This window comes from Protomyctophum bolini, assembly GCF_963924005.1.
Source record: "Protomyctophum bolini genome assembly, chromosome: 14".
In the NCBI taxonomy this organism is placed as follows: domain Eukaryota; kingdom Metazoa; phylum Chordata; class Actinopteri; order Myctophiformes; family Myctophidae; genus Protomyctophum; species Protomyctophum bolini.
The window spans coordinates 7,920,028-7,932,370 of NC_137875.1; the positions used below are offsets into that span (position 1 = coordinate 7,920,028).

The following is a 12,343-nucleotide window of genomic DNA, read 5'->3' on the forward strand; positions in this document are numbered from 1 at the left end:
TCCTCATGGCCCACAGCTTGGGAATGGATGGTGTCTTATTGCGGATTGCTCAGCCAGGAGGCCGACAGGCATCAAGGTCAACACCCAGCATGAGCCCCATCAATGCCATCATGTCCCTTCCCTCGATTACTTCAATCAGTTGAATTAGGTGTACACTGTACAGGGTCCTCTACACTAGCCACGGTGTTTGCAGATCACACGCAGTTAATTCCTGAACCAGAACACAGACACATAATAAAACAATGAAGACATAGACAGGATGAAAGGTCAACTCTGAGCCGGGATGAAGAGCTCAAAGGAGCAAAGAATAAAGACAGATTAAGTGATGTGCCACATAATCAATCAATCCCCTTCCACGTGTAATAAATGTAATCAAGGTTGTGATTTAAACGGAACATACGTTTATAAACAGGGTGGACACACATGCACGCACGCACGCACACACACACACACGCATGCACACACACACACACACACACACACACACACACACACACACACACACACACACACACACACACACACACACACACACACACACACACACACACACACACACACACACACACACACACACACACACACACACACACACACACACACACACACACACACACACTTTTCACTTTCAGTCATTCTCATACAAGTACACGCACGCAACCTAATCCAAACACATAGATGAGCATGCCATGTACTTTTCAGATTATGACAGTAGTAAAACTGCTGCTCTTTTGATCTAGAAATATAAACTTTATAATCTGCAAAACCTCAGCAATCGCTGGAGCTGCATCATTGTTTTATTAAACTATACTGCCTGCATGCGTGTCAGTGTTTGCCATTCATATTGAGTCTAATAAGTCAATTTACCTTTTTTCTTTTGGGTTATTAAACTGGTCTTCACATATCTACTAGCTCGCAAAGTGTTGATGCTTTGTGAGCTCGTAGGTCTAAGAGATTTGGATATAGTCAACAAAGTACAGGTTTATGTGGTTAATAGGCACAGCCACAAATCGATTGGTGACCACTTAAATCGATATAATAAAAAATGTATCGCGATGCAAACAGCAGAAGAAAATACAGGATCTTTGTAAGTGAATTGATTTAAAAAAAGAGAAAACACAGTAGCCTTCTGTAAAAAAAATTATAATAATAAAAAGAAAAAAGAAAGAAAGTGGGAAAACAATTTGTGTAAAGCTAATCATCTGCCTCCATCTCACCCTGAACTCTAATTGTCTCACACCAACTAACTTCATGTCCTCTTTCACTACATCCATAAATATATTTGGTCTTCCTCTTCTAGGCCTCCTGCCTGGCAGTTCCAACCTCAGCATCCTTCTACCCATTTACTCACTATCCCTCCTCTGTACATGTCCAAACAATCTCAGTCTGGCCTTTCTGGCTTTATCTCCTAAACATCTGACATGCGCTGTCCCTCAGATGTCCTCTTCCTGATTCTTTCCATCCTTGTTACTCTCAGAGAAAAACCTCAACATTTTAGTCTCCAAACCATACATAGCTGTCTGTCTCTAAACCATATAACATAGCTGTCTGTCTAACTGCCTCAGTGTCTCTAGAGTCTATAAAGCAACACAACATGTCTCACCACAGTCTTGTATCTGGTGCTTGAGGAAGCCAAGCTTCCGCTCCTGCTGCTCCCTTCTCCTTCTATCCTTTTCCATCCGGAACTTCCTGGCCAAGTTGGAAACCGCTGCCCCCCGGGATGAGGTGGTGCACACTACTGGACAGCTTTGTTGGTCGTTGCAACCCTCTTCCTCTGAGGACCATGCTTGCTGCTGCTGACGATGTTTGGATGCACTGTAGTCTGTCCCTCTCTTTTTTCCACTGCCACCAATTGTGATAATGCTAAAGGTTCCAGGGAGTAGACAGGTCCACAAGTATGTTTCAGGCATTTTATTTACCTCCAAAGTGCAGTGACAATACAAAAAGTTATAAATAGGAAACAAAATACACCTGCTGGCTAAACTTTAAGAAAACACAACAGATCTTGAGCGACTGTTACAGGCTATTTAACCTTCAATGAGGTCCTGGCTTGCAGCTCTCCCTGATGTCTCTCCTAGGCTAGCCTCAGGTAATACTGAACTGCCTCCACCTGCAGCAATCCTAAAGTGGGGCAAACCATCCCCTAATCAGCAAGTGGCAATCAATTGTCTGAACCACACGGCCAACTAAGGCCTACGAGTAATCTTCCACACTACTACACTTTAGAGGAATATACACTCAAACTTATTTCAAAGACCCAATTCATTCACAGGGCCTAACATAAAGACCAAGCATAATACACACAGGAACAGTCACCCCCCCTCCTCTACAGTACTTGGCACCCTCCAATCTAGAGAGGAGTGCCAGTACTGCAGAGGAGAGGCAGGGCCGCAGGTGACAAACATACAGTACAATGCAACTTCAGTATCAATAAATACAAATAAACTGTTAAAACTCTTTCAACCATTGTGTCTATAGGGCACGGGCTGGCCTGGCCCGTGACACCTTCCCATTTCATTCTTGCTGATTCTTTCCTATCACACATCTGACCTGACACTTTCCTCCACCTGTTCCAACCTGCTTGCACTTGTTTCTTCAGTATACTTAAAATCCACCACCAACAGAATGTGCAAAAAAGATGAGGAAAGGACTGAGAGAGCTAGGGTTTATAGGTCTGCATGGTTAAATGTTTGCTGTGGTGTTCACAGCAGCTTCTCTCTGTGACGGCGTACTATCTCCTGTTGGTGCATCTGTTGGACTCACAGCTTGTAGAAATGTGATTGTTGTTATTTCCACTGAGGTCTTATAGAGCTGATAACGATGGCTTTAATTGTAGAATGAGTGTCCGTTGTCAGTGGATGTCTTTGACTTTGTGGATCAACTCTACACTAATAAGTAGGACGGAATTACTAGGGCGTGCAACCGTGTGTGTGTGTGTGTGTGTGTGTGTGTGTGTGTGATTACCACTCTGTACGGGTAGTTACTGGAGAGCGGAGGACATCTGGACTGACAGCAGTGGTGGAAAGTAATTAAGTACATTTATTTACTGTACTTAAGTACAATTTTGAATTTTTACTTTAATGAGTATTTCCAATTTCCATATACTTTTACTCCACTACATCTCGGATCCAAATATTGTACTTTTACTCCACTACATTTATTTGAAAACTTTAGTTACTATAGTTACTTTTTAGATTTAGAATATTATTATTATTATTACAACACATACAATGCCCACTTCATCCCTGCATACAGAATATTTCAGCCATTTCAAAATAGACAATCTATAAACTCACAATTATTACAAGTTAAATATGTGAGTACTTTTTCCACCACTGACTGACAAATATGGACTGAAATGTAAGTAGATACTGTAGCTCTTTGTGTCTTTCGTTTATTTTCATTTTATAATTTTGTTTGCATTATACTGCAGTGAAAATAAAAGGCAAATGTCCATAAAAAAATAACAATAAATTAATTAATGAAAATTTAAAAAAAAAAATCACTTACTGCGGTTTTTAATTGGTTAACACAGCATCAGTCAATCAAATCACATTTACAATTCACAGGACAAGAAAGAAAAGTGTGGGGGGAAAAAAAGACGAAATCCTCTCTAAATTGAATTGGAAGAAAATGACAGTTAAATGTTAATCTCAATCTCTTTTAACTCAGAAGTGTTTAATCTGACAGTTGGTAAAATTGATTTTCAAATGATTAGTTACAGTGGTGCATGGACAGTAACTGCATTTAATTCACTACAGTATGTAGCCTACTTCTGTATATACATACAGCTCACAACAATCAGCATTTTCTCTAGTTTAGAATTTTTATTTTCACAATTTTTACATTTTATTTTCACTATTTTTAAACATTTTCAATACAGCAATTGAATGGTTGTATTTATTAACAGTTTGCAGAATTGCAGTATACATTTCAAGCACACCGCAATACAAAAACTGTTAAATGTGAGTGGACGAAACCATAAAGCATTACATTTGTTCACAAGAGGGTCCATCGTTTTCAATTCATCATAACAGCAGCACGGTGATGTTAAAAGATAAAATGTAATTTGTACTTTTGAATATTTACTGATCTAATCTAATATTTATCTAATCCCGTTCAAGGGACACGTCACACGTGACAGCTATTAACAACGTCCATGTGCCCGTGCAGAAAATTAGAGCAAATAGAGATTTTTTTTTAATATGATAGGCCTATATTAAGGTCTTTTAAAAGATTAATGATCTTGACAGCTGATTGACATCCCCCCCCCCCTTCTCTGGAGAGAGAAAGAGAGAGAGAGATAAAGATAATAATGAGTAAAGAGAAACATTTACTGATTAGTTTAAATCCACATAATCCTCGGGGTCTGATGACACTATATGAAACTAGGCTTCTGGTAATCTGCCCTCTTAAAATAGTGTTTTTCCTTCTCTCCCTGCCCCCCCCCCCCCCCCCCCCTCTCCCCTCTCTGTCTCAGTTATTTTCTATCAATTACACACTCGATGAATTAAGGAGATTTTTTTGTCACATTCCTAAACCATCTCTGTTTTAGAATCAAATTATGTATTGGTTTAGGAATGTGACAAAAAAATCTCCCTGAATTCAAGACTTAATTCATCAGGTGTGTAATTGACACGCTTGTAGATCTGCTATTTTTTAATTTAAATCTTAGGATATCTCTGCAGTGGGTGTGAGCACTTCTCGTAGAGCAGTGGTTTCCAAAGTGGCGTTCGGGGACCCCCAGGGGTCCTTGAGGGAGTTCCAGTGGGTCCCCAGCTAAATGATAGCTTGGAACCAAATGGGTCCTTGGTTCTGTGATTTTACAATATAAATTGGGGTCCCATGAGAAATGCCATAAAATGGGAGTCTGTAGACTAATATGCAGGTCAAACTGGGGGTCCTTGAAATTAAACGGGTTGAGAATCACTGCTAGAGCCGTAAAAAGCTTCTTATGGGGGTTCCCTGGCATATCTCTGGGGGTCCTTGACATGGAAAGGTTTGGGAGTTTAAATCTTCGGCTTTAAAGTAAAAGTATATCATAAATATGTTGAACTGACTATTTCCATTTGATGTATTAGCGCATGTGTTGTTCTATACTCCTTCTTACTGTAAATCGCTCTGGATTAAAAGCATCTGCTGAATGCCTAAAAGTGAATTGAAAATAGTAACCCGCGTGGCCTATAGGCCTATAGGCTATTTGACAATAATCTTGAAAAAAATGTAAATTTTATTTGGGGATCCTTGACATGAAAAGGTTTGAGAAACATTGATTTAAGGCATGTGTCAAGCTTTCCCAAATTGATGTATTTGGCCGCAGACCCCATATGAAATATGTTGTGCCAGCCAGAAGAGACGATTTATGTTAAAACAAATATTATTCAAAATTGTCCAATAATTTCCACGATATTTTTGGTTACATGCCAGATCCTATACAAGCTGGCCACCAGCTGGGGACCACCTGGAACCGGCCCAAGGACCACTGGTGGTCCCCGCACGGACCACTGGTTGAAATCCACTGTCCTACCTGTATTCTGTCCTCCGGGAGTTCGGTCTTCATGGCCAGCATCTCTCTGGCATAAACATCTGGATAATGAGCTTCATGGAAGGCCTTCTCCAACTCCTCCAGTTGATGAGACGTAAACACTGTCCTGTCAATCATATCATGGCAATATTAATAAATATACCTGTTTTTTTCACACCGCATGCGCACACGCACGCACGCACACACACACACACACACACACACACACACACACACACACTGCTGTAGCCCCCTCCGGTAGATAGATACGTCACAAGGCGTTCTTTGTTGTACAGACATTTATTTAGCGTATGCTAAATGCCGTGAGAACTGAATAAAACATAAAAGACAATATACATTCAGTACAAAATTATCATAGAGAACAATAATGAATAAACAATACAGGTTACAATAAACAACACAAATGTAACAAATATACCTCATTGGCCGCATCCACTTTGGGGGGGGAAAACGGGGGAAATCTTTCAGTATCAGTACAATGACTCTGATAACATGAACTGAACTCAAAACAGCAGATCTACATGTGGCAGCAGCAATGCACTTTAGCTGTTGCACGCTGAAGCTCTCTCTATCAGAATGAACTGGCTCTGCCCTGCTCTGCTAATTATGAGTGATCGAAAACACCCTTGCTCAATCAGCAGATCAGGCTTCAACTGCTCAGAGGTTAAAGTTACTTTAGTCAATCAATCAAACAAACATAAATCACCCCAAAACACATTGAAAACAAAGTAGAAACACATATAGAAACATGAAATTGACATGAAACTAAAAACATTATTAACTTTTAACTTATGTAGTTATTTATAAATGAACTTTAATTCTGTAGGCAGCTTTTAATCTTGATGACAGCTACACACACACTGGCGATTGCCAATTATTCAGATGCATACAGCATGTTTTGTTTTGGGGGAAATAAAACAATCAATATTGGACATAATTGTAATACTAAAATGTCTTAATTTTGTTCATCAACAAGATAATAGTTACAGGGCTATATCGTTTAGCCTAAAGAATCATTAAAAAAGAAAACTAGGGCATTATGAAAAAAACAAACAAACAAACAAACAAAAAAAAAAAAAAAAAAAACATTTAAAAGCTTTAGGCTCGATTAGCCTATTTGTTAATATAGAGGCCTTGTCCAAATTAAAAAGCATGCCAGATGCCAGAAATGGCATGCATGATCTACATCTACAAGATCAAACATCCAGTAATTTCTTCTCCATGCACATGCACTCTCGTGTGAGACGAAAGGCTAAATTAATCTTCGGAAGCCGGCTGGTATATATAAAGACGAGCAGTGGAAATCCCAATGGGATTGAATTGAATTGGGGGAAAATTGGTGGCAATTAATCCCTGGGGGATTATTGAAAAAGGGAAACGCCCCATTTCGCTGACATCTGATCCCTGATTGGTCGCAGGAGGGTGATCCCCGCGAGCTTTCACGCAAATAAATGCGTGACCCGCCTCGCGCCATCTCACTCTCTCCAGCATCAGCATCATCATTACATCTTCGCATTCATTTCCCCAGTATTTTTCTATCTTTTCCCTTAGATCTGGACGCAAATATAACTGGAATTGTACTTTTCCGTGTATTTTACGGCGCAAAGCAATTTCGTGACAGCACTTGTTTCGTGTAGGCTATAGTTGTATTAGTCTGTAGGCCTACTGTAGGAAAGGAGGGGTTTTTCTGCATCCGAACTGGACGTGAATAATTGGGATTTGTAGGCCTATATACTTTTCTCCATTTATTAAAAACAAAACAGCGTGACAGTTGTTTTGGTGTATGGTTTTTTTGCATAGAACGCAAATATTTTATTTTGGACCAAAACCATGAGTGTGTCTGGAGGAGAGAGACGGGAGGAGAGCCGAGATGAAGATAAACCCAAAGTCAAGATGTTATCTCCTGGCTTCAGCATAGATAAATCCAGGCTGCACCAAGGTTAATATTGAAGTTTTACATTTGTTTTACATTTGTCATTATGTATTATATTATTATTTATTTTATTTATTGAAAATGTGGCTTGACTATTTGATTTAGATTGTATTCGAGTTTTTCCTTTAGTTTTTTTGTAACGGGATATGGGGTGAGATTCAACAAGTTCAGTACATTGGCGACCTACAAGCTTGTAAGATTTGGAACCTGTTGTGAGCTTGTAGATCATCTTTTCTCTCTCTCGTTTTGATGACTTTTTTGTCAATGACACAAGGGCTTAGTTTTGGTTGTAATATAGTTAAATTTGCAAGCATGCAATATTTGTTTTTTCAACGACAATTAGGGCCAATTAGGGGACTACATTTAGGCCTATATTGTAATTGTACTAACCGTGGCTTCTCCTCTCCGTCCACCCATGCACCACACAGGGACCACGGGGGGCTACAGGGCCAAAGGGGGCTTCGCCATCACCGACCTGTTGGGCCTGGAACCGTCCGAGTTGCAGTCCCGTCCGCCCGGCCCTGGAGGCTTCACCTCCGTGGGGCTAGGAGGACCGGGCAGTGGGGATCTCCATGGCACCGCGGCGGCTCTGGGAGGCTTCCCGTTCCCCGGCGGCTCCTTGCCGCTCGGCCTGGGCTTCCTGTGCAGCCTGGCGGCCCAGCAGCCTCCCGGAGCTCCGTGCTTCCTGCCGGGGGCTCACCACCTGCCTCTGCTCCAGAGCCGGGGCTCCGAGGGCCACGGACACTACATGCACCCGAACATGGAGCCGCACCGGGACCCTTATTCAGGTAAGGCCTACGGATTAGATCCCCCCTCAACGTGTTTTACTTTTTATGATGGTGTATTTTGTTGGGACTCGCTCGCTCTGTCGCCCAATATTAGGCCTAACTTTACAAAACTAAACCTAAACCTTAACCCAACCTCACAAAAACTAAAACCCTGTCCATGCACTTGTGGGAAACACCGGAAAGAGACTCATAAATTAATCTAATGTCCTTCAACAAATTACCTAATTAGCCTATTACTGGTTTTGATTGGTTAATAATCATTATTTTATTACCGGAATGTGTACAGTGAATTGTGTTTGCATAACAATTATCCACCAAAGGCCAATTCATTCCCTTTTAAATAATACAAATTTGAGCAATTCAGAGTTTTGAAACCTCCCAAATATTCGTTACACTTTTGTTCATAATTTTCGATTAGCAAAAAATAACCTATATCATATAGGCTAATGTCATTTTTCATATAGGCTATATGGATTTTGTAAACAAAAAACAATGCGAGACATTATAAAAACGTATTCACATCGGCCTTTTCCCCCCAGATGAAGAGTGCCTATCAGACAGAAACGACTCCAAAAGCTCCGCAAACTCCCAGAAGAGGAAGAAAAGGAGACACAGGTAAACAAACTTACTTTCTCCATCAATTTATCAACTATTTTAGGCCTTGTTTTAGAAAGAGATACTATCGTATACGGATGGAGCACTATCAGCACTGTCTGTTTTACAATATTGATCACGGAAACATTTCCTACAATTTTCGTTAATAATGTATATATTTTTTCCTTCCAAAAGCTTTTCAAAAACAAACTTTTTATTAAAAGGCAAAATTTCTAAATGAAAGAAATTGCATTTTCCTTTTAAAGTATTGAACATATATCAGATCCACAAGCTTTATGCCCCAAAACAGCATGTTTACTTAACATGTAAAACTTACATGATGTGATTGACAGGACAGGACTATATATATATTTATTAATATTGCCATGATATGATTGACAGGACAGTGTTTACGTCTCATCAACTGGAGGAGTTGGAGAAGGCCTTCCATGAAGCTCATTATCCAGATGTTTATGCCAGAGAGATGCTGGCCATGAAGACCGAACTCCCAGAGGACAGAATTCAGGTAGGAGTCGTAGGACAGTGGATTTCAACCAGTGGTCCAGGGACCACCAGTGGTCCTTGGGCCGGTTCCATGTGGTCCCCAGCGAAATGATGGAGAGTTTGGAACCAAATGGACCTTTATTGATCTTTAACTCTCGAGAGCCTCCATTTGGTTTCATTTTACGCTCTCAAGAGTTAATGTATTTGTTAAACATCTGCCTATACTTCATTTACAAGAAGTCTACACAATTAGATAATGTCTTCTACATTATCAAATTGTTATTTTGATCGTTTGCCAAGAGCATGAAATTGGAGAAAATCTTATATCAAACAACAAAATAATATTTTGTTTCGGGTCTAAAGAGGATAAATCTCATCAGCCACGGATCACCATTTAATGGTGGTCCGTGGCTCAAACACCGAATAAATAATGGGCATTGTCTTGATATATGAAAAGGGCTGAAAACCCAATTTCAAAACACTATAGTAACGCCTCTATGCCTACTATGGGTGTGGTTTCAGAATATTAAAGTATAACATAAACTTAAACAAACTCTCCGTGTGTTATAGGTGTGGGTTCCATAATATGAAAAAGTATAATAACATGAACATCTCTCCGTGTGTTTAGGTGTGGTTCCAGAACCGGCGTGCCAAGTGGAGGAAGAGGGAGAAGTGCTGGGGCCGGAGCAGCGTGATGGCAGAGTACGGCCTGTACGGAGCCATGGTCCGACACTCCATCCCTCTGCCAGAGTCCATCATCAACTCTGCCAAGAGCGGCATGATGGGTTCCTGCGCCCCCTGGCTGCTAGGTGAGCCGCCTGCAGGTTGTTCTCTTTATTTCATCAATTATATTTACAGGCCAGTGTTTCAGACAGTTTGATATGCATTAGGCCCACGGACCCCATTTGTAGGCTACACTACACACCTCTGAGTTACAGACCTGTACGGGACAGGTCCATTTGTACACTTTCAGAGTTATAGAACTGTAAGCGTCCATTTGGTTGTACTTGTACATTTTCAGAGTTACAGACCCTATAAGGGTCCATTTCCATTTGTTCACTTTCAGAGTTACAGACCTTGAGACCTACTGCATAAGCGTCAATTTGGTTCCATTTATTTGTAGGCTACACGCTCAGAGCCTTACAGGTTAAGGGTCCATTTGTACACTCTCAGAGTTCCTGTCTTCCAGACCCGTTAAAGGTCTAGTTGGTTCAATTTATACGCACTCAGTAACAAGACCTGTAGGTTCTGGTGGTCCTCAGACCGGACGTTGAGAAACAGTCATATAGGTGATTAAATAAAAATGAAAAAATGTATTGAGTATAAAGTTGAGTCTATGTCATGATCCAGAAATCTTTCATTTAGCCTTTTAGGCCTAACTGAGGCGAAAGTGCCTTGTATATTATATAGGCCCATACATATTTTCTTTTCCATTATTAATAGGCCATACTCTACCCTTTTTTTTCCAGTTTTAATCACCGGTACTATTACTTATGCTGCTATAATAAGGCAAAAATAAAATGTACTCATAATGTTCCAGAACACACATTTAACAAGATAAATGAACCTTAAAGTGTTTTAATCGTATTAACCGAGTCGAGATAACCTGCCATATTTCCGTTGAAACAGATCAGGATTTTAAATTAACAGATGTTCTCCGCCTGCGTTTCTTTTCCTCCAGGAATGCACAAAAAGTCCCTGGAGATGTCTAAGAAATCCCCGGGGAGCCCGGACTCCGCTCACTCCGACTCCTACCAGGAAGAGAACAATAATAATAACACCACCAACACTAATACTAACATTAAGGGAGAGCAGAGAGAGGTGAGAGACTGGTGCGCTCAGGACACAGAGGACATGGCCATGGACCTGTCCAGCACGTCCAAACAGGACAGCGGCAACAAGAGCACCTCGCTAAAGTCCTCGTCACCGCCACCGTCCAGGGGACCGGAGAGCGACTCGGAGGATGACAGTTAAAACCAGAGGTCGATTCTACAAATGTCTTCTGAAACAGTTTTCTGAGGGGGGAAAAAACTCATGTTGGTGGTTCTCAAAACTTTTTCATGTCAAGGACCACCCAAAGTTATATGTATTTGGCCGTGGATTCCCCACCACCTCAAGATATCTTGTTCCAGGGACCCACAGAAGTAAAAGATTATACATAATTGTCGCTTCCAGTCATCCCGGTTCTCCATATATCTGGCCAGTTCATGAATGACTGAAGACATTTGTATATTTTGTATCCAATGGATCATGTACAGTGTATAAAGTTGTCTTTTTTCTGTTAATTATTGTATTTGAAAGTATCTTTTATATAAGTTTTGTTTTAAATATAAGAGATTATTTAATGTTCTTCTACTCCTTTGTCTGATTTATTACATTAGTACAGTGGTTCTCAACCAGTGGTCCTTCAGGGGGTTCCAGGTGGTCCCCAGCTAAATGATGGAGAGTTGGTAACCTGTAACTACATTTAATACAGTTGAAAACCACTGCGTTATAGTCCTAGTAGGCTATACAGTAAGCCAGTGGTTTTCAACTTCTCAGGCTGCAGACCGCCCCAAATAATCATGTTTGAACTGGGGACACAGATACCCTGAAAAGCACTTTACTGTAATTCTCTGACTAGGCATTACATTTTGTTTGAAGAAAAAGAAAAGATATTACTCGAGACAGATACAAATTAGTCCACGACCCAAAGAAAGGTCACAACCCACTGTTTGGGAAACTGGAACTGAAAGTGAATTTGGTGTGATCTCTATTCTCTGTATCTTTAAACAAGGTGTGTGTGATACAAGCAGAGAATGATTATATAAAGGTGTTAAATTATGTTACCAAATTGTGTGTTGCCTTCAACATGAGCCACATTTTTCAGAGAATGCCCACAATGATGAAACTAAGAATTTAACAAATTGTCAGACCTGCACAACATTCCCATAGATGGTAATTCCACATTCTTAAATTTCTTACGAGTAAACGTCAAAA

The 12,343-nt window shown here is 40.4% G+C and overlaps 1 protein-coding gene across 1 annotated transcript; it reads left to right on the forward strand.

The window, feature by feature from the left end:
• Window positions 1-7,375: 7,375 nt before the first annotated feature.
• Window positions 7,376-11,338, forward strand: vsx1 (visual system homeobox 1 homolog, chx10-like; the record flags this gene model as incomplete). The annotated part of the gene is made up of 6 exons (XM_080782132.1): window positions 7,376-7,484; window positions 7,907-8,266; window positions 8,806-8,881; window positions 9,263-9,386; window positions 9,993-10,188; window positions 11,046-11,338. The coding sequence occupies 6 exons, from the start codon at window positions 7,376-7,378 to the stop codon at window positions 11,336-11,338; spliced, it is 1,158 nt and encodes a 385-aa protein (XP_080638258.1).
• Between the last annotated feature and the right edge of the window lie 1,005 nt (window positions 11,339-12,343).